At 38.4% G+C, this 26,245-nt stretch overlaps 1 protein-coding gene across 1 annotated transcript; it reads right to left on the bottom strand.

Annotated features, from left to right (window-relative positions):
* Window positions 1–57: 57 nt before the first annotated feature.
* On the bottom strand, window positions 58–25,463 carry si:dkeyp-115e12.6 (centromere protein F). The gene is made up of 18 exons (XM_061725563.1): window positions 25,277–25,463; window positions 21,703–21,880; window positions 21,156–21,352; window positions 20,107–20,210; window positions 19,750–19,802; window positions 18,383–18,641; window positions 15,597–15,790; window positions 15,097–15,222; window positions 14,860–14,988; window positions 12,986–13,108; window positions 12,025–12,160; window positions 8,307–9,757; window positions 6,096–6,959; window positions 4,867–5,165; window positions 4,657–4,768; window positions 3,456–4,035; window positions 2,371–2,492; window positions 58–1,964 (listed from the first exon to the last, which is right to left on the bottom strand). Exons 2-17 carry the CDS (start codon window positions 21,862–21,864, stop codon window positions 2,374–2,376), a joined length of 4,908 nt encoding a protein of 1,635 aa, XP_061581547.1. The 5' UTR covers window positions 21,865–21,880; window positions 25,277–25,463; the 3' UTR covers window positions 58–1,964; window positions 2,371–2,373.
* Between the last annotated feature and the right edge of the window lie 782 nt (window positions 25,464–26,245).

The raw sequence follows: 26,245 nt of genomic DNA, 5'->3' as shown, positions 1-26,245 counted from the left end.
GAGTACTTCTGAGAGTAACCACTCAGACTTTGGGGCATTAAAGAGAAGCAATGGTGAACTAGCCTTTTATTGTAGCTGCAAACAGATCAAAGACAAATCCACATAAAAGTGTCCAAAACAAGGCAACAAATTCACAGCAAGTTTCCCTGTTCACAGCCAGACAATCCCAGAAGACTATAGATCCCAAAAATACCCAGGGAGGATGGTGATTTGTGTATTTGTGTGTGTGAAGATGTCAGCGTGGCAGATGAACAGCAGCAGCCTACTGTGTTCTGATTGAATAAACAAGCCACAGCCACAAGACAAAGTCAATTCAAGTTTACATTACACATAAAAAACAAAGACAAAAAATCACCTTGAGACACACAAAGGCTTCTCTTTTTTTGGTGTGTATTCCCTCATCTTGTTTACTTGGAATAAACAAAGCTAGGCACAGGAAGGCTGTGCAGAGAAGCAAAGAAAGGAAAAAAACAAACAACCAAAACAACCAGAGAGCATCAAGGGAAGTTAGCAATTACAGGACCGTGGTGCCCGCAGCTTTCAGTGTCTTTAGGCTTTGTAAATCAACACAATCTACAACCAATTACATTTTTACATTAACCAGAAAGCTATATGGGGACAATACTGACCTTTTCCAGCGACCAAAACAAAACAGAGGATGCTATTATAGCTGTGTTGCAGTAATAACTTGTATTTCTCTTTCAGTGAAGGCTTCCCTCATCAAGGCAAATGGTTATAAAGCAAGTATTCAGGGAACAAATACATCTTCAAACAAAATTCTGAATTCATTACCTTGTTAAGTTTGTCATGGACTCTTTAGTAAGTCCTTTTTTAGCCGCTGCTAAAATTGGGACCAAGAACTGCAGCTTTTGTTTCACATTACTTACTTACAGGGGACTGAGCAGTCAGTATTATTTTATATCTCTATGTCTTCAAGTGAAAATAATCACGCAACTTCAAATAATCAACCAACTCCAAACTCTTAACTCTTCTCTATACACAGAAGTGAATGTGCTTCAAATGCTACATAAATAAAATAAGTTACATTTATTACATACAAAAAGAAGAAAAAAAAAGTATTTTTAGTTCATGTGTACTCAAATCAAAATAAAGCTCCATACGAGCAGTTTTGGGTTAAGCAACTATAAACCTAACTACTGTTAGTGTGTGACAGAGAAATAAAGCAGACGGAGAGGAGTGCAGCAGCACAGTGTGCATCACCATACATGGAGCGGAAACCAGCGCAGGTTAGACTGAGTCATAGACATGTCCTCACTGTACTCACTCCCAAACACACATATACAAACAGTAACATTGGGATGGGGACACACATGTTCATAGTCACAGCTAATGTTACACACACAATTTTGTAAACATGTGCCCACTTATAAAACACATTCAAGTGTCCATAAATATGCCACATCTAAATGTAAAAGTAAAAAAGAAAAGAAAAAAATAAGTCATTTCACAACTGGCCACCTTTGGCTTTACCCTTTTGAAAAACAGGTCAAACTTATTGTGTTCAGAAAAACATAAAGGCACTGAGGCCAGGTCCATAAGTTAATTCAAAGTTACTGAAAAACTAAACTCTCCCCTTGAAAAGGTGGTTCAAGAAACATCAACAAGCCTTACTAAATCACCACTTTAGTGCGTAAATATACAGGTGGCTGTAAAGTGACCAGCGTTGTGATGGACAGCAACGTCTCCACACAGCAATTTCAGGATAAACTAGTGACAAGACATTTTTGCTCCCAGGTGAAGGTGTTTATTCTGCAGAGCAGCAGGCCCAATTACCTGCACACATATCTGCAGAAAGTACAAGTCTGCTGCTTTTCTGACCAGTCCTGTACCAGTTCCCACATCTGAAGTGCTTCAAGGCTCTTTGTTGCTGAAGTCATCCATCATTCAGGTTGGTTGTGAAGCCAGCCATAGTGATCAGTTCCTTCCACAAGATTGGCAAACAACTAGGAAATAAAAAAAATAAAAAAGCTCTTGAATCAACACAATCCTTAAATTCCAATTCAATTATTACAAAAAGTATCACTGAGCTGCATTTGGCTTTTGTGGGCAGATACTAAAACATATACCAACTGCACAACTGTGATCAACAAGATGGGAAAATGAACCAAACACAGAAACCATCATTTGTGTGGACTACTTGTGATTTACAGTGTTGTTCAGAAATGAAGTGTTGGGAATATCTTGGTTTGTTTCAATTATACCACAAAGCTTTTGCCTTAAAATGTAAAGTGCCCTACCTGTTCAGGATAGATGGGATAGCTTATTATTAATGCCTTTGAATGTATTAAGTCTTGGGACATCTATTTGTGAATGATGGGGACAAATGTTTACTAGTTTACAGAACTCTACCTGTTAATCCGTCTCGTCCTCCAGTTGTGGGTCTTTCTGGGATGGGGGTAGAACAGCTGTTCCTAACAAGCCTCTTCTCACAATGTAGGGGCACGAGGGACCAGTAGGGATGTCAGCAAAACCTGAGGGATGAAACAACATATCCATCAATTACCACAAATCCACAAATTAGATGAATGTGGGCAGAAATAAAGGGAACATAAAGAAACAACAGAAACCTGTTTTTTGTGCCATTTTTCTAAAACCCCTTATCAGATTGTCGGATTATCAGATTGTTTATCTAACTCTCTATCTATCTCTTCCATTGAGAAAGCAATTCCATTAAATTAACATTGACATATATGGTAGAGAAAAGTAATAGTTGGCTCAATCAAGAATCTTATTTTCAGATTAAATTAAAAAAAAAACTAATTTGATATGTTTTTTGGCCACTTAGAGCTAATTGATGTAATGTTTACTCCTCAAAGTTTATGTACTAGTTATTTATTTACACCTTCTGCAACTCTTGAGCAACGTAAGTACAGATTTGTTTGTTGCAGTGTCACTTGCTCAAAAGAAGTCTTATATTTCCTCCCCTTTCAATATTTTTCCATCGCTGTCAATTCAGGAAGGGAAAATGTGTTTTTAGAGATAGATGAAATTATTGGACTCATTAGGCATTGAGAGAAATTTTGTAAACATGGTTTATGTGATTAGATTCAGAAAAACTTTATTTATCCCCGAGGGGCAATTGCAAGAACAACTGAGCAGCAAGACGTTGAAAGTACCAAATAGAATAATAAAATAAAATAAAAGCAGATAAATTAAGCATGTCTCGTATGTACAAAGAATATATAAATATAAGAATATCAAAAAAAAAAGGAAAATAGAGTGACTGTGGTATAAATAAAATATAAAGTGTCAGTGTAAAGTGTCGACAGTGGATGTAAACATGTAACAGGAGTATGGAGCAGTCCGGGAGGGGGGGAGGGGGTCTGTGGATGTGGGGGATGGTGTTTAGCAGCTGGAGTTAAACTTATTATTATTAAATTATTCAAATGGCATTTGTTTTTCTTACCTCTACACAACAAGCCAAACAAAGTTACCTTTCATGACAACTTCCGGCAGGCCGTATGGTTCATACTCCGTATCATCAAAGGCAGCTGATAACTGCGTCCTATTACGGAGGATTCTTTCAGCCAGACGGGCCGGGTCAGCTGGTATTGGGAAAGAACCTGAAAACAAAATTTTGTCTCTCGTCTCCACCTTCTCAGATGATGAAGAAACAGGAGGAGAATCCACCACCTTTGTGTCTTCATCCTCATCCTCCTCCTCCATAGTCTGTGTGGTCGCGCATACAGTCAGAGCACTGCGACGATACAAACTCTCCTCTGTTTGACTGCTGACACTTCTAATTTCCGTTATGACATCTTTGTCTGCAGAGTTACTGGTTGTGTTTACTTCATCGGTTGCTCTGGAAGAGTTTGGTTTGGCCTCAGGTTTTCCTGTGCAACTCTCTTCCATGTTGGTTGGATTTGGCTCCGAGTGTGCGTGGGGGTTTTTGGCTTCATGTTCAACCATTTTCTGCAGTGACATGTGAATGAAGTCAGTGTTTCTCTTCACTTTGTATTGGTCCGGACAAGCATCTGACGATTTTAGGTTGAACTGGTTTTTATTTTCAGATTCCTGCGTCAAAAAATGGATAAAAATAAAACACACCAAATAAACAAATTTGTGCACACTGTGTCTACATGAAAATTGGATTTATCTCGTTTCTAGTATATACAAGATGAAAAAGGCTTTTATTCTGAGTTTTGATACAAAAGCACAAATACTTTAATTCATAGGGAATTAATTTCCTTGTTATTCTTTGGAAATGAGAATGATAATACAAAAAGGAGGAACTGCTCCAAAAGAATCAGAATAAAAGTCAGGTATCACTAAAACCTGCTATATCCAACTGCTTTTCTGTTGTCAGTTTTTTGCATGCTCAATGATTCTCTATGCATCGAATCAAGACTCTCTTGAATAAACTTACAATAACTTGGAACTGTGTCATTTCTCAAATTTCTCAATTTAAAGCAATCCCCCCCCCTAAATTAGACAGTTCCTTCCCACGGTTTTCCTCTGGAAATAATCAGGAAAATACAGAGCAGTCCGATTAAGTTCTCATTTCCTCTTCTGCATGTTCTGCAGGAAGTCTACTATCGTAGTCTTGAAAGACAGAATGTAAAACTTATTCAGTGGTAGGGAGTGTGAGTGAGCGACAGAAACAAATAAACAAACAGAAAGTCTGACAGAAATCACCTGGTGGATCGCAGCCGTGTTCTGAACGTTGTTCTGAACGTCCTGCTGAACTTCCGCTGTCACTTCACGGGAACCGAGGCTCTTTGGCTCAGGAAAGTGTCTGTTCTCTAGTCTTGTGGGTTAAATAAGAATAAGTTACTAATTTTCATAATGTCTTTCATATACATTTGTGGGTAGAATAAACTGAGTTTTTGCACTTCTCAAAATTACCTGGAGAACAACATATGACCTTGAAGTTTGTTGGAGGAGCAGCAGAGAGATAACTCATCTTCTCTGATGATTGTGATGCTGTCCTGGCTCTGGGTCAGCTCATCTGTCTGTTGCTTGCTTGAAAGAGACTGAGTAATAGTGACGATCTGTTCCAGTGCTTCACACGGGTCATCTGTGTTAGTAGAGAACTGGTCAAAGGTTGAGAGTGGTTGGGAGGCCAGTCTCCACACAGTGAGCTCCTGAGTCTGCTGCTGCGTCTCCTCAGACAGAGCTCTAACCTGTCGCTGCAGCGCCTCCACCTGGCCAAAAGAGAAGAGTGAATAAACAGGGATATAAAAATGTATTTTCTTCAGTTTCATTCAGACATGACCATTCAAGTGACAGAATGGCCCCACATTGTGCAGTATTTGCCTTTTGTGTAAAGTTGGACAGTAAATTTAGAGAGGTTAACTAATAAAATGCTAATTTAGCCTTTCACGTCTTAAAACCATAAAAATTCAAAATAACATGCCATGTGTACAGTGGTTGTTTGAAACGTGGGGGAATGAAAGCATGTTTCTACATGTTTAAGTTTATTTAATTGTATGTTTTATTTAAAAGGGGAAATTAGAAATTATTTGTAGAGAAAAATGGACAGAAATTTCCTTTGCCAATTATGAAATCTGATTCTTTTTTTACAGTCTTCCCCTCAACTTGTATCATGTTGAAAGTAATACTTTGGTTCAACTTAACCTGAATGTCATTGTGAAATGACATGGAAAATTATTCGAAAAAAAAAAAAGAAGATCTGAACAGGCATAAATTCACTAACAGTAAATCTGGAAAAGGAACAGATGGATCCAGACACCAACGACCTCCCTCTCTCTACATACAGATCCAGACAAAGCAGTCTAAAAATATTCCTGGTACTTTAAGCTTCACAAAAGCAAATAAAATCCCATATGTGAGCTCTGTGATGTGCAGATTATTCAAACAAGACACATTCAGCTGCCATCTGATTAATGGAAAGTGGTACATGTCTAAAGATGGTCTATATTTTTCCTGTTTTATTGAAGTTACAAGCTGTACATATTGGATGTTGTATATCATTGGATGTGAAGGTACTTTCTTGCAAAAAGTAAAAATATCTGCATCTAAATTCTGAAGTCGTTTTCATTTTCTGTGAATGTTAAAAACCCCAAAAATATGTTCAAGCTCTTTTTAAGCAAGATGTGATTCGCTCTCCCTACCTGTTGCTGTAGGAAGTCGATCTGGACGTCTGACACTTCTTCCAAGTCATTTTCACCACTCGAGGTTCTCCACTGGTTCCCTTCTAATTCTTGAACTTCATCTTCACTCATTTTGGCATTTTGTAACAATTGTCCCTCATTAATAAGAACATTTGGCACACTTTGAGTCTCCTGCTCCTTTAAGACAGACGGAGAAGTATTTGCTGAGTTCTGGGTCTGTTTGACTAGGTCCTCTTGGGCTTCACTGTCAGTCTGCAACGTTGGGACCTTGGCATCTGAAACAGTCAAGTCTTGTATCCTTTGTTTCAGCAGTTGATTCTCCTGTTTGAGAGCGGACAGTTCTGTAAATATGTCTGCTGTAACTCCATTCTGACTAGACTCATTCTGTCCCTCCTCACAAACAGAGTCACAGTAACTCTGAGACTTGTTGAGATTTAAAGAGTTTGAGCGCTCCATGTCAGGGCACACAGTTTCACTTTCATCTTTACGGCCAGGATGTGTCGGTGTTTCAGCATCACGTGTCTCAGTCTTTGGTTGACTTGTATCTCTCTCTGAATTGAAGTCACCACCTGCCAATGAGTTCACAGTGTGATCGCTGACATCATGCTTCTCCTCCAGTTTAAGTTCTGATGTTTCTGCTAATGTAACATGTCTTTGTCCAAGCTCCTCTCCCTCTTTGATTATCATCTCCGTCTGTTCCCTTTTTTGAGTCTTCAGCGCATCCAGCTCTTTCTTGTATCGCAGTAGTTCTTCTCCCTGGCTCACAAAGGCCTTTTCCTTCTCTTCTAGCTCAACCAGAAGGCCTGAAATATTGTGGCTCTGCTTCTCGAAGGCCGTGGTCAACTGCTGGGTCTGACGTGTCACCTAAGAACAGAGTAAGATGAAAAAGTAAATAATAAGACTAAATGTTGGAGAAACATGCAATAATCTACTATGGGTATTGATTCCAGAATGGCTCACATATGACACATTTTAAAAGCCTAGCCAGAGATTTTTATTAAGGAAGTTTGCTGTTAGGTTTAGGCACGTAACATTTGTATCATCAAACTCTCTGGAGACAAAGAAAGACACAAACACGATTAGAATTTACTTGCAAGGAGAGCAGTTGAGATTTGTAAGATCTCCAACATACTCTGATTTGTCTCTGCTGCTTCCTTGCTTTTATTCGATCTGGGTTCACTCTTTATTGGTGAGTTCTTAAAGTGGCCAATATCTGTTTATTTGTCAATACCAGACTTACAACTAAAGAACTTTTCAAATAAATGTTGAGGGAAAAAAGGGAAGCAGCTGGAATAAACAGGAATAATCTTTATGGACCATTCAGCTCATTTTATATTACCGGTTTAAAGTGGCATACACATATAATTAACATCCATCTTGACTTTATTTTTGTTTTGCCTTTACAAATTAGGAAGGAACATATTTTCATCTGCTGGTTTATAAAAGTGATAAGTAATGTGGCACAGTCTCCTAATTTCTGGTTTCTTTAGATGGTTTTTGTGGCAGTGATGTTATTGTATTTGTTTTTATTCATTAAAAATACCAGTTTCGTCTTTTGTTTTGGCTCTTTAGTATGTAATCATTAGCCGGTCATAAAGACCAGTTCCATTCATTAAGCCAACAGAGACAAACTTCATCAATAAATCCTATCAATCAGATCAGTGGCATCTCTGCAGGAACACTGCATTATCATTCTTGTAATAATACTCACATCTGAACCCACAGATTGTGCGAAGGAATTATAGGAGTATAAAGAGTGACACATAAATACAGTTTTGAATTGTAAATCTTAATCTACATTTGGCCATATTTTTTGTGTTAAATGTCCCAACAATCTTAGTGTGACTGTTTAAAAAAAAAAAAAAAAAGTCAAACAAAATGGGGAGAAAAAAAAAACCTTCCTGCATCTTATTAAGATATACTGTTTATTAATTCATTTTCCATATCCACTTTATCTTATTCAGTATTGGATTATTTTAGCCTATCCCAGCCATCACGGGTTACAAAATTGGGTACACACAAACTTATAAAGGCAACCCATTCACACTCATGTTCCCTCTTAAGGATAATTTAGCATCATCTTTAAGACTGTGGAACGAAAACCCACGTACCCACAGGTTGAAAATACAAACTCCAAAGGACCCAGGTTTAATTCAAACTGGGAACTTTGCTGTGAGCTGACTAGTACCCCACCACCATTTTCATATTTACCTGGCTTTGTAGGACCTCTAGTTTCACTTGGTACTGGTCAGCACGTTCTGTTTCCTTGGCATACTCTCTCTGCAGGTGCTCCAGCTCTTTAGTGAGATCAGAGCTGGCCAGATCAGTCCTGCGCTGTTCTGATGAATTATTTTTGACATCTTCCGGTTCAGAGGTCATAAGACGTGATTCAGTGTGGCCCAACTGAGGTGAGTGCTCAACATCTATCACGTTTTGATTATCTGGTGTGATGTCTGCTGTTGGTGTGGACATGAGGATATTGCGTTGGTTGGTGGACTGGCAGAAGAGATGGTGCTGCTCTGGTGAAGGGAGAAGTTTGTTGTCAGAGCCAACAATATTGGAGTTGAATTCATCATTGTGGAGAGTCAGATACGTCAAGGGGCTGTTGGTAACAGAAAGTTTCTCCTCTTTTTGTAAGTCATCTTTCCTCCTGTGCTTTAGTTCTTCCACTTCAGCCATGAGCTCAAGTACCTTCATGCTCAGCTCCTTATTTCCATCACTGTCAGTATTTATTACATGTTTTGTCTCCTTTTCCTCTCTCTTTCGTTCTTCTCGTTCCAGAGCCAGTTGGGCTTTTATCTGTGCCAGCTGACTTTTCAGCTGGATATTTAGTTCTATCATTTCACACTCTCTATCATCTTTTGTTGTGTTTCTCTCCTCCTCGTCTTGTTTCTCCATTTTGTCCCTTTCCTCATAACCTCTCTTCAGCTCAGACTCCAAAGCTGCAATATCCCTTCTCAGCCTTTCTGTTTCAGCCTTCTCATTCTCCAGTTGTGTTCTCCATTCCTTTTCTTTTTCATCTCTTTCCACAGCCTTGCTGGCGTTTTTGCGGCTGAGCTGTTTGAGGCGGGTCCGTGTTTCTGACTCAGCCCGCCGTTGAGCTTCCAGATCCTCCAGTCTTTTCTGGAGCTCTTCACGTACATCTCGAAGCTCTGAACGGAGCAGGACATTTTCCTGCTTGAGGTCTTCAGACAAGACAGTAGCCTCAGACTTGATAGAAGATGATTTTTCAGCAGAAAGCATTGGAGACAAGTCTTCAGGATTTGTCTTTCCGTCATCACCAATAGAGGTGGTGATGGGGATACCAGAATGAGAGGAACGGCTTCCCTCCGTCCCAGTGATGTCACATCCGATTTTAATCTCCTCGTTGCTTTTTCTGTTTTGTTGCAGTCTTGGTAAACACTCAGGGTTTTTGGCAGAAATTATTTGCTCTGCATCAATTCCTTCTCCTGGCTCTCTATCAGAAGGATAAGATAATGCAACATCTGCCATTTCCTCATCTCCATCATCTTCCCTCTGTGTTCCAGCTTGGGTTGCAGCAGGCCTCTTGCTGTGGGTTGGTGGTCGAGGAGGATGACTGAAGGAAGAATGTGATGGCAAAATCTGACCAGGAGGGTAAAACTGGGTAGGCTGTGGAACGGGGGCTGGTGCACATGTTTGCTCTGGAAACAGGAAATACATAAAAATAAGTAGATTACAAATCTTTTATCTTTAATGTTATAACATTATAATGCATTGGGATTATTAACTTATAAATTACAGTTACCAGAACATGTCCTTTTCAATTCCAGTAAATGTTAATTGTCATTGTTTTAGGAATTATTCTCTATTATTAAAAACCTGCTATCAGAGACGTGTGACACACATGATGTTATTCTTTAATGTCTGCATTCTACTTGTATGAAAGATTTTACATTAGTTTGACTCTCTTCATCACTCTCCTCACTTATGGTGTTTTTAGATTAGATCCCACTTTTATTCCTGGACGATGAAAGCATTTTGAACGTGTGTTGGGCAATGTAAACGCAAGGCATGTTATTGCCTCCCTGGAGCCTGAAGACAAAGTGAAGGGAGAAAAGGCAAGTCGGGCGGTGTTATTGAGTGGTATTATACAACATGAAGGCCCAGTGTCTTCAGTTGGCCGCACTGGCTTCACCAACATCAGAGGTGAGGGAGGGAGATGGAGCGGGTGGTGGATCCGTGCTGAATAACAGTCTTGTGACAACCTGTGTAGTGAATCTGCGGAGCGAATTCCCCCAAATCGTGTTACACAAATGTGACCAGCAGTCTCCATCTGCCACTCCTGCTGATGTGTTTGTTGAATGCAAATAAATTATTTCTGAGGCTCTTTAGTTTGTAATTGAACCGGGTTTTGTTTCTTGCAAAGCCATTTTAGCAGCCAGTTGCAGATTACGGTTCTGTAATATGTTGCTATGCTATGAGGATGAGGAGCTCATAGACATCCTTGTCTTGTCAGCAACAAATCCCGCCCACAAACCACTGCCTCGCATCAGTTCTGTTTACATTAGTCCTGACCCGTGATTACGGTAAGTGTACCGTCAGAAGCGGGTTATTAGCAGGGCCAGCTTGACACACCACCCTGCTTCAGTCAATGTAAAAAGGACACGCTAGATCTGAGTGTAAAACGTGGGGTATTCACCAATGTAAAAGGGGCTTTTCATTGTCCTACGAAACTAAACACATACACTGTTGAAGGGTGGCGGGACGAGTGTAAAACTGACTATTCGTCAACATAAGACCGTATGAATAAATCTAAACAAAGTTGTGCATTTTTCCAGCACAGAATCATTGGGGGGGCATATTTGTGCTTTGACTTAAAACAATACACTTTATTTTTCAGTATACAACTCACAAAACACACAGTCTTTTTATTTTAACCCATCACTAGTTGGACGAGGAACAGTGGACTGCAATTTTTCTGGTGCACGGGGAGCAGTTAGGGTTAAAGGCCTTGATCGGGCTGGTTCACCTCAGTTGCCTTGAACCTGGGTCCTCCAGACCCAAGGCCACCTCTGTACCCATTAGGCTACCACTCCCAACCATTTGATTTTGCTTACAGTACATGATGATTACAGAGAAAAAGAGATAATAACAGAATATGTTGAATTTTTTCCTCAAACAGATCAAGGTCTTCCAGCACATCACAAGGACAGTGCTGCTCATATGCAAGGAGGTCATAGGTGCTGCTGCCTCCTCCTACTGGTGGTAACTTTGTAATGAAGTGATAATGTACCATGGAGTAGACATTATCTACTCCAGTGTAGTCCTACAGTAGGAAAGAATGAGACCTTGCTGTTGTGGAACAATAGAGCACCTGTCATAGTGCGAAAGTGTGCTTAATAACAATTGTGGTGTTTGTGAGCAAAGTTCACAGTGCAAAATGACCACAGTTAATGTGTCACATTAATGATATAACCCCCCCCCCCCTAACTTATTAACCTATGTCAGTTTTTTAATGTCTTCATATTTAGATCCATTTGATTAAGTTGTTTCTGGATTTATATCATATACATACATGTTCATTTTATTTAAACATGTAAATGTATATGTTTATTATCATTTAATGGAGCCAACAGAAGGACATAGATATAAGCCGATATTAGGGATTTGCCGTGCTGCATTGTCTGGGAAGAATGTGAAGAATGTGTATGCGTGGGGGGGTGGGGGGTGGGGTCGTATGGGATGTTTTAAATTGTACTTTTGATTGTTATTTTATTTTGTATGTAAAGCACCATGAGTTGCATTTACACTGCATGAGTTGGTGCTATATAAATAAATAAAGTTTAAGTTTAAGTTTAAGAAACCCTTCTGTTCTGTTAGATCTTCCTGACCTTCGAATTGCTGCCAGAGAAATTAAAGGCAAATCCCAGAACTTCAGCTAAACCACATTATTTTATTTTGTCCTCACCTTGCAATTCCTTGAGCAAACGCTGGGTGTCAGCTTTCTCCTCTGCCAGTCTTTTTCCCTCCTCTTCCAGAGCTCGCTCCCTCTTCCTGCTCTGCTCCAGACTCACTGCCACACCCTCGGCCTCACGCACCGCTTCCTAATGCAAAAATGAAATGGATTCAATCCAGTCAAACAAACGTATCTCTATTTTCTACAAATCAGGGCTGGATTTGTTTAGGTATTTAAAAAGAGATCAGCTTGAACCTTAAATACTGTTGTTGTAATTAAGGATTTTCTAATATTTCTCTTAAATCAGTATGTCAGTTTCCCCAAAACTTCATGTTTGTATTTTTGTAGGACTTTCCTAAAAAGGAAATGTTGCATGGGTGCTTCATATAAACACAAAATTACCACAGCAACAATCCACAGACAAGCAGGCTACAAAACAGCATTAGCGACAGTGTTGCAATAGAGTAAATAATGAGTGTTGCACTTTGTTTGCACACACTTTTACTGTGCTCGCAATAAGACCTATTTTATTGTGTCCAAGTTCATCAGTTCTCACTCTACATTAGTATTTCACCATTGGATTTTTGATCTTTTAAACAAACAATCTTTTCATCTTTCCATGTGACACTTTGGGGTGGAAATCTAAATTTTTTGTTTTAATATTTGACAAATATCATTTTCTTGGATAAGTCCCAATCTCCAATGTTACAGGTCAATAAAATACAACTAAGCAGTGGGATATTTGAAAAGGCCACATTTCCCATGTTAACTATTCCCATTATCAACACAACAACAAAACCAACATATTGCACTTTATGATGCCGATTAAAAATGTATGGAGCTCTCAGGATACCCAACCCTCAGCTAATGAATAATTAATACATGTCGACTCAGACTCCACTGTGTGTGTGTGTGTGTGTGTGTGTGTGTGTGTGTGTGTGTGTGTGTGTGTGTGTGTGTCTCTTCTTATTACCATCAGTTTTGATTGTGTCTGCGCTTCCTTCTTTTGGCTTTCTTTCAGCTGTTCCTCTGTCCACTTCAGTTTCTCTTTTACAGTCTCTAACTCTTTGTCCAACACCTGCTTTTGTAGAGAAAGCTGATGGAAGACATGATTTGTTAGCTGAGAGAAGATCTATAAATTGATTCGAGAGAAATTATGAAAGGAGGCAAGAAAAAAGTAAATGAACAAATGAAACGCTGTTGCTTTGGATGCAGGAATCAGGACAAACGAAGGGTTCAGCAAGCAGGACAGCAAGCAGTGATGAACAACAGTCTTGTGTCACTCCTCTGAAGAAACAAGAAAAAACTTACGCTGATCGGGTTCAAGTTACTATTTTTGTCGCAAGTCAGTATACACTTGAACGGTCTTAAATGTATGTGTACCGTACAATGTAGTGTTCTAGCTCCAGGTTCAGCAAAAACATTATCTTTGTTAATCCAAAACTGGTTGTTGCCTTCTTCCCCATTATCCATTCATTACTCTCACATGCTGCCTTATTGTCATGCCGGAAACATTTACACAACAGTGTGTATGAAACAACAAGCAAGATGGTAAAAGTATTAACTGCGGCAGATCAGTGATGTTTGTAAGAGACAAATTTCACTGCTTTTTAATGACTGTTCACAAGAAGGTTTTGAACATTTGTAAATAACTTGCCACATTCTTCAAAAAGTATAAAGTAATAAGCCAGGGGCTGTTATTTCTTGTTTTTATGCTTAAATGTCTATCAAATGGCTTGGTTATTTAGATTTTTCTGGTATCTCGCAACTCTTGGAAGTTACTATTACTCGATATTTTGAGAGATTTATGCAAAATGTGTCATGAACTTGGTGCATTTTAAAAACTGTAAATTATACCTAAACATTTAAAGAGATTACAAAAGACAAACAGTTCCTGTGGGATTCTTATGATGGAAACTGCACAAAGGAACAAACAAATGGTCAAATGCAAATAGTGTAAACTGATCAGTATTACATCATTCATGGCTCTTGACTGCAGCTGACATTGTGTGTAGAACTGCGCCTCCATTGTGTGTTTAATCTCTGTTGCTTTAAGAGATAACATCTGTGCGGTTCACAAAAGGCTTACAGTGGCTTTTCATAGACGCTGTTGATTTTTTTACAGATTTGAAATCATAGAAAAGCATATGAGGAAACGTTGTATTGTCACAGATGAAAATGTGTGTTATTTTTTCTCAGAGTGGGGGGGTAAAACAAATTTGCCCTCATCTACAATGCCTCGAATAATTCTTTCATCCAACCTTTTCACCCCCATCCTGCAGTCACTCTTTAACATCTGTCTCAGTAAATATTCTGACCACTTCTCACACATATAGTAGAGATTATTAGTTTATTTCATGCTGCCAAAACCAAACCGTTTTGTATAATCAAACACAGTCACAATGTTATTACCTTTGCTGCTCAACCTTTCCACTGGGGAGAAACCAGGAGGAGAGGAGGACAAAGCAGGGAGGAAGATGTGGAGGGGTGGGACAGAAACACGACAAGCAAGAGAGAGAAACAAGAGTCACAGGAAGCAACAAGGGAAAGAAGAAAGTGTGGGAAGAAGAAGTTTATTGACCTCTGGTGCAAACCATAAAAACAGCTGCACTAAAGAGAAGAAAATGGGGAGAGAGAAGATGGGATAAAGGCAGAAAAGCAGGAAAGAGATAAAGGAAGGAGCTGAAAAAACAGACATATGAACCAAAGTATCAACAATATCAACATGCTGATCCTCAGTTTCCAGTGTTGATAAAGATCTTATTTTAACAAATGTGGCAGTAAGCATTTTAGAGGTGATGATGGTGTTGTTAATCTGTATTCATTTGAGCTTCTGTGTGTGTTTACCTTATCTGCCTGAGCCTGAAGGGCATTGTGGAGCACCGTGGCCTGCTGGAGCTCCTGATTGAGCTTATTCACCTCCTGCTGGTGTTGCTTCTCCAGATACTGCCTCTCCTTCTGAAGCTCTGCCAAATCCTGGATATATGCAAACACCAAAATCTAAACCTTCAGTTTTGGAATAAAACAATGGTACATTTGTAACCACACACACAGACACACACACACGGTAAATGTCTGTCCCACCCTCTGATGCTGTTTCTCCAGGTCCTTGGTGCGTTGTTGGTGTTGCAGTCGACTGCTTTCTGTATTTTGCCTCTGACACTTGAGCTCCTCTTGAAGCTGCTTTAGTTTTTGCTCAGTGGTCGATGCCTGCCAAGCAAAAGAAAAACAATTAATCCAGGATAATTTCATGCTAATTCTTAGGAAACAAGTTATCCAAACAACATGAAACTGTCTCATTAAAAAATGTGTGGCACTTTCACTCTGAAAGCCCCTTGTTTTAATAATTTAATGTTGACTTTGGACATTCAACAATGGGAAATTATTCATTAATGAGAAAATGGTTGGTTTCTCCCTGGCATTACGTATACAAGCCAGATGGTTTCTATTTATTGTTTTAAAAAGGGTGCAATATTTCCAGCTACATTTTATCCAAGGGCAAAATTCAGGGAAAAGAAATGTTAAAAGCCAACACCCAATGCAAGTCAAAAATAGTCCTGGTAGCAATAGCAATGTGTTTTTACCCGATCTCTTTCCTGGGCCATGCATGTGTGTGCCATGCTAAGCTCATCACGTGCTTTCTGCAAGCTGAGTTCTCTGGCAGCAAGCTCCTTCTTGGTCTGCGCCATGTCGCTCTGAATGCACTTCAATGTCCCGACCTTCTCAGACAATTCTTTCTCCAGAAGAATTACACGATTCTGTATTTCTGATGTAGATACTGGTGGACAGACAGAACAAATACACTATTTATGATCTCAGATCTCAATAAACAAACGAAGCAACAACAGAAAGTCCTCTTAAAAATAGTGGATACAATGTTTATAAACACACTCCCCCGACACAGTCTTTGAATCTGATCAGTATGAATCTCAATGTACTGCACACAGTCGTAGACAGTAGCACTGTAATGTTTATGCTTGCACCAGTGCTTATGAACTTTTAACATTTATACAAATTACTTATAGCTTACGATCATTGCCATCTTTATGCAGAGAAAACTACAAATAAATATTGTTGTTCTCAGTTTTAAATGGTTGTCCAGTGGATGGGTGGAGGACAAAAAAAAAAAAAAATCAAAAACTTGGATAACATCTTTGCACTTTTTTCCCTTCTTTAACTATAAGTATTCACAGTTTCAGCAAGATTAGATACATTTCTAACAAGCAACCACAAACAATCAAAGGCATAGCAGCAACCCACCGCTGGGGTGTTTATAAATGGGTCGATCTATACAGACTGGCTCAATGACAAACACAGCTGGTGTGTTTGCAGACACTTTGACCAAACCTATTTTCACCATCCTTCTCATTCTAAAGCCAGGAGACTATAAAAATATATGCTCTGTAATCATCTGTATAATCTGCATTAGTAGATTTATGTTCAGTATTTCTCTCATACAAGTCTACTGTATCCACAATTTATTAGACTTTTAATTTAAAAAGATCATTATTTGTCTTTTTTGATCAAACGGTGCGTGAGTCCAAAACAAATGATTTCAGTATAAGAATTAATTTGCAACACCCTTCCCCTCCAAAAGTTAGAGGCAGAATGCATTGTCACTTTAACTGTCCCTCTCCTCCTCTGTACACATACGCAGTGGGGCTGAAAGAGAGAACAGCGTTACATCACGATTATAAAGTGTTGTAAGCGACTCCAAATCAGAAAGCTGGACTTGGAGCTGACGAAGGAATGTCTGGCTGAGTTAGTGATTTCTACACAACCTCTTATGTAACAAGCATAGTTACATGAAGTACAGTCCCATTCGAGTTAAAGGGTTATCCAGCACAGAAAACATTTAATATGACTATGACAAATACACTCAAACAACTGAGTAGCATACACCTACAGAACTTCTTCCTATCATACATATGGTCTTGTTTTGGTTTTTTTTTTTTTTTATTTCTTAGAAGAAGTTCCTTTTATCAGCAAAAACAAAAGCCCTCTTTGTCTACTTTTCATCAGTAATATAATAGTATAAAATCTTTGAAAGACTTTGAGGCTATCAGTAATTGCCATCTCTGAGTGACTCCATGGTAATAGAAATTATTTAGTGTATAGTAAGATTAATGGAAAAATGTCCGGTGTCCTTTTGCCATGCAATGATACCGTAGACTAGGGCCAGTTTTGTATTGACTCACCGAACCCCACACCATCAGTCTGGCTTAACGTACAATAACATTAAAGCAAGGTGGCTAAATCTTTCATAAGGTTATTCACTCCTTGGGTGATGAAGACTTCTAAAAATGTACTCTGAAAACCTGAATACCTGGATAAAATCAATACATTTATATAATCAGCATTTCATTAATGAACTTCTAGATTAAGTTTAAATATATCCTAGATTGTGATTTTTGTCCCGTACAGCAGCATCCATGATATTCTACTGAAACCTTTACATTATGTCAACATTACATTACTATTGTAAAATTAGATTACTTTGTGAATGTCAGTGAATGTCAGCTGCTGCCTGGGTGTTTGGAGTTTTATCTAGCACATTAGGTTAAACCAATTTAACTTTTGCTTCTGGTTGAATGACATTTACTAAGAAATGCCACCCAGTACTTTTAAACTGTCTTTTTTTTTACATTTGTGATGCACTTTAGGTTTGCAATAGTCAACGAACATCTTTTGGGGCAGGGGACGTAAAAAGTATTCAGTATTTAATACAGTGTTGTCATTTCAAGCTTTTCTAAGTTACACTGAGGCTGATAGACCATGGCTAGTCTCCATCTCCCGGTAAAAACTGAAAACCAGACAAGATCGTAAATCTGCTGTTGGGGTCCAGGTTTTAGAGAATCCTTTGATTCTGAGATTTGTTGACATGTTGATCTCTGTTTGCAGTATCGTAAAGCCTATATGTTGCAGAGTACCAAAAAACTTAACATCTAATCCAAAATCCGCTCAAAGTACATCAAGCACAGAATCACTGAAGTAAACAGATAACAGTGAACATGCTGGGAATATTCTTACAGTAATCCAGCTAACTCTTTAATCTTGCTTAAGGATAAAGATCGCTGGGCTCAACTATGTTTGTGTAAACTGCATTTTCCTTCACTGTTTTCTTTCTTTTCCCGTACTGCACTACTTTTTTTTTTATTTTTCATTCCAATGTTTATACTGTTTATATTTTGTAATTATATATTTTTTACCCTTTCCCTGCATGTGTGTGTTAAGTGTACTGCTGCTGCACAGAGTGAATCTCCCCATTTAGGGAGAAATAGGGGATAATCTTATCTTATCTTCCAAGTTTAAATGGGCAGCACCCAGTAATTCCATGTTACCTGTTTTAACACCGGAATTGTTCACTCACCATCAGCCTCCTTCTTGTGCTCCTTTTCCTTCCCATACGGCACCTGTTCTGACAGGACTTGATTCGTATCAGGGCTTGGCGCCTGAGAAGAAGGCAGTATTCGCCTCCTAGATGTTGGTCCCGACTCATCTCGTTCCCATGGAAATCCTGCCGATGGTGTGGAAAAGTTGTTTGATTGGTTGGACGGGTGTCGGTGGGGTGTGCTCCTTTGTTGTTGTTGCAGTGAAGCTGAGGGCATGTCAGAGAGCTGGTGTCGCAGCTAAAGGAGGGAGAGAAGTTTAGGGTGAAAAACCATAAAGGGGCATTGATTGGAGACAAAAGTAAAAACAAAGATGTTAACATTTACATCAACAGTAAAAAAAACCTCCGCTTGACAAAAACAGACAATTAATGGCGGAATTGGACACACTATGCCTAAAATAGCTCCTGAGCATTATTTATAAATAAGCCATATATATATATATATATATATATATATATATATATATATATATATCTAAAAAAAAAAAAAAGTCAAATTGAGTACATTTTATTTTTTTCATCTATAGGACACATAACTAGTAAAAATATTGCTTGCTTAATATTGTGTACTCCACTGTTGTATAGCTGTCTGGTATTCAAAAAGACATCAACTTGGTGATATTGCTTCAATACAATCAACAGAAGAAATTCAATTCAATTTTATTTGTATAGCGTCTAATACAACAAATGTTGTCTCTAGGCGCTTTCCAGAGACCCAGAACATGACCCCCGAGCAATTATTACACAAACAACAACAAATGATGATTTCAGATTTATAATATATCCACATATGAAGTTTTCCTGCTAACAAAGCCAATACACGTCAATAATGCAGCAAAATTACCCCCTTAAAAAAAAAAATCATTCACTCATGTGTAAGGCATATTTTAAAAAGACCACAATGATAAAGTATTTCAGGAAATTTCTAACCACTTTTTAAAACTTAAAATACACTGTATATATTTTTCATCTTTTAAGGGTTTTAATATTTACCAAAATCTTTTGCTCTTTCAGCCCCATCTTTTCTACTGGGTGAGGAGAATTTTGACACACAACTAACTTTTGCGTTAGATGTGTGCCACTCTCTGCAACTTTCTCAAATTGGCCACAGTTGGACATGCCTTAACAGCAGACATGACCACCTGGACTAGTTCTGTTGAACAAATTAATTACTTAAGACTCCCAATGGAAGATAGATTTAAAAAACAGGGAAAGAAGGGGGTTTACTATTAAAAAAAAAAAGGAGCCAAATTCTTCAAGTGGACGACTGCAGCTTTCAGCTAAAATCTACATAAGTATTGGATTAGCCTGTGCATAGCTTTGTGGAAGAATAAGCTGGTACTTACTCGAGTGTGATGTGCCCGGCTCTGACCTTCATCCTGCTCTTCCTGTCTGCTTGCTGCAGGGCAAAAACACAGCATATTGACTAAAATTATTGCTCAAAGCTGGTAATACTGGAAAACTGGAATAGCAGCAGCGATGAGCTGTTTAGTGACAAGAATGGAAAGAGAGAGACAGCAGTCTCTAGGGAGTGATGTGGCTGAGAAAGCGTTGAGGCTGAGGGTTGAACTTCCTCATTTTCTGTTCCACATAGGAATCTCATGGGGTTTACACCAAATTTTCCACAGTATACAGCACTTGGATGAAAAGATAAATAAAAATAACTAAAGAGTACAAACACAGAGGTCATTACACTATTGTACCATTGTGTTCCCAGGGCGAGGATGTATTCCAGCAGGGTGTAGAAAACAGAGTGGTGTCTGGCAGCCTGCTGCTGTTCTGCAGTTTCTCCAGCTCAGCTTCTAACCTGCCCCAGAAAGAGGAATTGAGACAGACATTTAGTGTAGACATGGAAACACCTCAAAACAATTAAATATCTGCAATGTAGTCAAATTGCAGATATACAATTCCAATTCAGAAAGAGTTAGGACAATGTGGAAAGTGCAAACAAAAAAAAACCCATATAACATTACCGCTACACAATAACACGTGTGCCTACTCTACCTTTTATGTTTTGCAGACAGAATAAACCAAATACATTTCATATTTTATCATGTCATATTTGTTTAATTTGTCAATATTCATCAAATTCACCATTTCAGGCCAAAAATAATACAAAAAAAAAGTTTTATCGAGGCAATTTAGCATTAGTATGACAGGTGATTGAAATGTTTTGGGTAAAAAGTTGCATCCTTGAAAGGCCATGAAAGCTTTTTGATAAGTAAAAATTAGCAGAAAATCTTTATGTAGTATACAAAAAAAAATTATCTAAAACACAAAAAAATATGAATTAAAAAGAAAGGAAGCTTGTGAGGTATTTGCGCAGTCTTCCTTCTACGGCACGGCACATTAAACAGTCATTTATTATTAATAATAATAATAATAATAATAATATGATGATGATGATAGGATGAGCAATCAGAACTAGCTCAATCCCCATCTCCCCAGTTCATATAACAAGGTGTCCTTCAACAAGATACTGAGCCCCACATTGCTCCTAGTGTATTCCTTGTTTGTAAATTGAATGTTATGTAAACATTTCAAGAAATCTGGAGGAATTTCAGTATATACGAGACATGCATGATCTCCAATCACCCAGACAGTACTGTACCAATAACTGCCATTATGTAATAGCTCATATAAAGAAATGTTATGTCTAAGACTCCATAAAAGCATTAAAACATTTTTTTTTTTTAGAAAAAGAGCAACTAAAAATAATTAAATTGTCCCTGACAATTTCCACTTGTGCTACCTTTTGATTTCCTGGGTGAGCTTGTTGTTGAGGGTACGAGACGCATCTAGTTGGCCCTCCAAAGAGCATACTTGGGCTTGTCTGGTGTGAAGCTCCTGGGTCAGCCGCTCTCTGCCGGTCACGGCCGCCTTGGCCTCTTCCTGAACACTCTGGAGCTCCCTGTGTACAGACTGCAGCTCCCCACGGACTTCCTCATACTTGGCAAGAGAAGGGGGAAGAAATAGGAGAGACAAACATGTTTTCAGATCACAAAAAAACACAAAACAGGCTCACTTGTCCTAGTCTAACAAAGTTTATATTGACTCTGAAATGGTAAATATGCTCAAAATCAACACAGTACACTGTGCCGAAAATGAGAAGGAAAGTCCAATATGACCAAATTAGATGGCTTAACGTAAATCAAACTACTTCAGCACCATTCAGAATCCACAGGCTTAATATTTACAGTCTTAATTAAGAAATCATTAAATGTTAAAAGTTATTTGATATGATTGGTGAATTGGAATAGTCCCCCCACCCAAAAAAATACGTAAACATATGCATGTACCTTTACAGTTTGTTTTTCAAGGCTTGTATTGATGTTGTCGAGCTGCAGCTGTTTCTGCTTGTTTTCTTTGAACAGTCGCTCCTTGTGAACCTGCAGCTCCTTCACTTTTTGCAGGACCCTTCCAGACAGGCCCACTGTCCAGTCTTCCTCAGCCCAGCTCATCTCTGTCTCTCAGGGCCTGATAGGGTGGGAAATAGCATCAGCACAAGTACGCAAACACAATTAATTATTTTACCTTTGGATTCTTTGACAATAAAAGAGATATAAATGCTTTTTTCTGCCTGAAAGATAACTTAATTTTCAAGAACTCAGAGTGACTGATTGTGTTTTGCATTCACAAGACAATGTGTGAGATTAACAAGTTTTATCCAGAATCTAATTCCTTGAGCCTTATGATTCATGTTTTGGACACACAAAAAAAGACCAACGCAGAAGCAAAGGGGAAGTACAGTCCTATACTCTGAAAAAAGGTGCATGTAATTGTATCTCCACTTACGTAGTAAAATGATCCAGACCATAACACGTGTATCTAAACATGTTTGAACCATCTGTACCCCTGGCTGTGTCTTGTCCTCAATATGTTATGTTGCTATGGGTGCAATCCTGCAGGGAGACAATGGTTGCCACAACTGGGCAGCTGACTCTCAGTCCTTTCCAACACCAAGTGCCTGCAATGTTCCAGCAACACTAAGAGCTGAAAATGAATCCCTTTTCTCTCAAATTTCTACAAGAGCAGTTATATAAGTCATATAAAACCGCTTAAAGTCACACTGCACTGGCTCTGCAAGTTAGTATACGAAAGTAATAAATGATGCACAAAGATAAGTTGTGTACAGGAATGAAGACAATCCTGATTAACAACAACAGCCTAGTCAAAACTCAGTTTTGACATGCATTACTGCCTCAAGGATATCAGCACCAGAAGAGAAGTCAGATAGTTTCTATCATAGCACAGAAGTTCAGTTATTGTTTATCTGTTATAATAATGAAATATGTGAACGCAGTAGCAACATTAGTGACAAAACAGTTCAAACAAAACCCAGCAAGACATGAAAAACTGTACAATAATAACGTTGTACTAGGCCTTCAGCATTTTCAATCTGAGACATACAAATGATTGCTTTAGTAAGAACATTATACTGGTTAACGCACTGTTTTTAGTTAAGGAAGGCAAAAACCAAAGACTAATTATGAATTCATATAAACTATATTTACATTTATACTCATTTTCTAGTTCAGGCAATAAAATACTGGTCAAAAGTATTAAAAAAACACTGCTCAATAAACAGTTTAAAACATAATACAAGATTAGAGCAGCAGATATTTTGCCTGAATGACTCTTGCTCATTACTTTTCTGTCATCAAGTAATTGCTTCGGCTTAGAGACGGTATAATTCCTCAACTTAATTTCATTGTTGTCCGTAGGGTTTTCAGCTAATCCACTTATTCAATAAGATCAAGAGTGGGCTAGTGAGCTGTACTAAACTGTATACAACATAACATGCCGTTAAAGCAATTATTATGAAAGACATTTTAGTTGACAAGATTCAAAAAAACTATTTTTTGAACAGATGAAAAAAAGAAATTAAAATTATTAGGCATAATCATTAGTCAATTAAACTTACCAGATCAGTCAACTTAGATAATTTCAAAAGCCTATATGAGGCTTCTTCCTCGCTTCTTAAGGCACCCTTGGTAGGGCTCTTTTAAATTATTAGAAGATCTATGTTTCAATCCCCCATATGCTGAAGTGTCCTTGGGAAGACACCAACTCCTCACATTGGCCCTGACATCGGTCAGTCTTCGTAAAGACAAAAGCATTAGGGTGGCTGTGACTCCGTAGGTGGAGTTGGTTGTTGAATCAATTGCTTGCTAAACCAAGCATTGAGTGTCCTCCCCAAGGATACTTACCCACATATTGGTAACAAATCCAAAGTGTCATCATGTGCATGTGTCTGTGTGTGTGTGTGTGTATATATACGTGAGTGGGTGAGAGAGAGCATACATAAAATAGAAGCGCTGTATTCTGAGTGTGTTTGGGTGAATGGCTGAATGAGAAATGTTGGAAAGTGCTTTGGAGTACCTGGGTAAGGTTAAAAAAAGCATACATAAATGCTAACCATTTATCATTTTACCATAAACTGTATACAGAGAACATAAACATATAATCTGAAGCAAGCACAGTAAGTGAATGAAAGCAATTTGGAAACACCTTGATAAGATTAAAGGGTGTAGACTAAAACCTTCCCATGTGAACTCTACTGTAAACATCAAGACAGGTATTTAAGGTTAGGGTTAGGGACATGTAAGAAATAGAAAACCAGCAATGGATTAAAACATAGGAAAAGTCATCTAAAATAACCAATATTTAGTTTATAAACTTTAGTTTAGTTTATAGAGCTGGTCAGGTTCTCAAAATAAACCATGCAGCTGATTTCACTGCAATATACACAGAGGTGTCAAGTAACAAAGTACAAATACTTTGTTACCTTACTTAAGTAGAAATTTTGGTTATCTATACTTCACCGGAGTAATTATTTTTCAGACGATTTTTTACTTTTACTCCTTACATTTTCACACAATTATCTGTACTTTTTACTCCTTACATTTTAAAAACAGCCTCGTTACTCTATTTCATTCCGGCCTTTAAAAAAAACTATCCAGTTAAATTGCTCCATCCGGATAGAGTGAATTTGGTTGTGGTTGTTTCAGATGTTCTTGTCCAGTTTTGTTCTTACATCCGTTCCCTCAGATTCAACTAAACTTGGATGTACATTCCAATAAAGGTTAGGATAAATGATAACATGTCTCTGAAGTTTGACTTTTTGCACCATAACAATACTTATAGGCAACTAGTCATCATATCTCCTGCTCTCTGAAACACATGTTAATGCTCAATAGTACACATATATGGTTCTTTAATATATTTGCATTATACTAAGATGCATTCATTTTCAAAGGCTTTTGTCCTTAATGGCTTTTTCCCCCTTACATTACTTTTACTTTTATACTTTAAGTAGTTTTGAAACCAGTACTTTTATACTTTTACTTGAGTAACAAACTTGAGATGATACTTCAACTTCTACAGGAGTATTTTTAAACTCTAGTATCTATACTTCTACCTGAGTAATGAATGTGAATACTTTCCCAGGTTCCTTTCCAGCATTACAGTCCTAAATAAAGCAGGTAGGTGTAAAAGCTTCAGTGAAACACATGTGTGTGCCGGACATCCAGGAGCTGGACCCCGGCCATTTATGATCACGAGGTTCAAACAAAACAAGAGACAGCTGCCAACTCCTGACACCAGCAGCCTGTCACTGTACAGGTCGGTGAGTGACCCCACAATCCCAGCTGCTGTCGGCTGGTGAGTGTTTGGTCCCTCATCGGTCGGTGAATAACACTTTAACTCGGCGGGGCTGCTACGAGCTAAAGCCTGATTTAAGGTTCCCCGTTAAATCGACGCAGAGCCTACGCCGTAGGGTTACGCCGTTACTCCGTAAGGTTACGCCGTAGGCTCTGCGTCGGTGTAACGCGGAACCATAAATCAGCCTTAAGCCGCGGAGAGGCTACTCACCATCCACCCGTACAAAGCGCGCCAGTCCCGGCTCCCTCACGGTGACAGCGGCTCGGGGGTAACGCCGGTGTGTCACTGCTCAGCGAGGAAAACAGTCTCTCCAAACACACCAAAGATATTAAAAAAAAAGCTTTTTTGTTTGTTTGTTTGTTTTCTTTCAAATCTCTGAGACAATACGCCCCGACCAGTTTGGTGCAACTGACGGAGCAACTGAAGCCGTTGTGACACGAGGCGGGAGCGGGCGGGGGGTGACGTCACACAGGGGGGCGGAGGGAAACCCATATGTGAACCTCTAATGACCCCTAGCGACCCGAGGTAGAGCTGGAGAAGGTACTTTACTTACTTTACTTTACTTACTTAAAAGTCCACCATTGTGCAATCTTGAAGAAATATGAACTTTTGTGCTGGGACCAGAGCTTGGTAGAGTAGCCAAAAATTGTACTCAAGTAAAAGTAGCCTACTGTTACTGCAGAATAATATGACTCAAGTAGAATAATTACTTGAGTAAAAGTAAAAAAGTACTTGGTGAAAAAACTACTCAAGTACTGAGTAACTGTTGAGTAACGTCTGATTTTTTATTTTTTTACCACAACCATTCAAACAGACAAAAGTACAAAATAATCATCTTCAGGCAAATTAAATCAATAAAATAATAAAATTAATTAATAAAAAATTAAAAATAGTTTAAATTAAAATAATCTTAAAGTAAATTCAAGTACTTTAATAAATAATAAAATAATAACTTTCTTTCTTTCTTTCTTTCTTTCTTTCTTTCTTTCTTTCTTTCTTTCTTTCTTTCTTTCTTTCTTTCTTTCTTTCTTTCTTTCTTTCTTTCTTTCTTTCTTTCTTTCCTTCTTTCTTTCTTTCTTTCTTTCTTTCTTTCAATCTTTCTTTCGAACTTTCGAACTTTCTTTCTTTCTTTCGAACTTTCTTTCGAACTTTCGAACTTTCTTTCTTTCGACATTCTTT

Source organism: Cololabis saira, chromosome 7 (genome assembly GCF_033807715.1).
Source record: "Cololabis saira isolate AMF1-May2022 chromosome 7, fColSai1.1, whole genome shotgun sequence".
Taxonomy (NCBI): Eukaryota; Metazoa; Chordata; class Actinopteri; order Beloniformes; family Belonidae; genus Cololabis; species Cololabis saira.
The sequence above is the reverse complement of the archived record's forward strand: the minus strand, read 5'-3'. Positions and strand labels throughout refer to the sequence as shown.

Coding starts and splice junctions, on each gene's coding strand:
- si:dkeyp-115e12.6 (XM_061725563.1), bottom strand. CDS start 21,864: ATGAGCTGGGCTGAGGAAGACTGGACAGTGGGCCTGTCTGGAAGGGTC. Junction 21,353..21,702: donor TTGAAAAACAAACTGTAAAG/GTACATGCATAT, acceptor TCTCTTGCCAAG/TATGAGGAAGTCCGTGGGGA. Junction 4,769..4,866: donor GGTCATATGTTGTTCTCCAG/GTAATTTTGAGA, acceptor TTAACCCACAAG/ACTAGAGAACAGACACTTTC.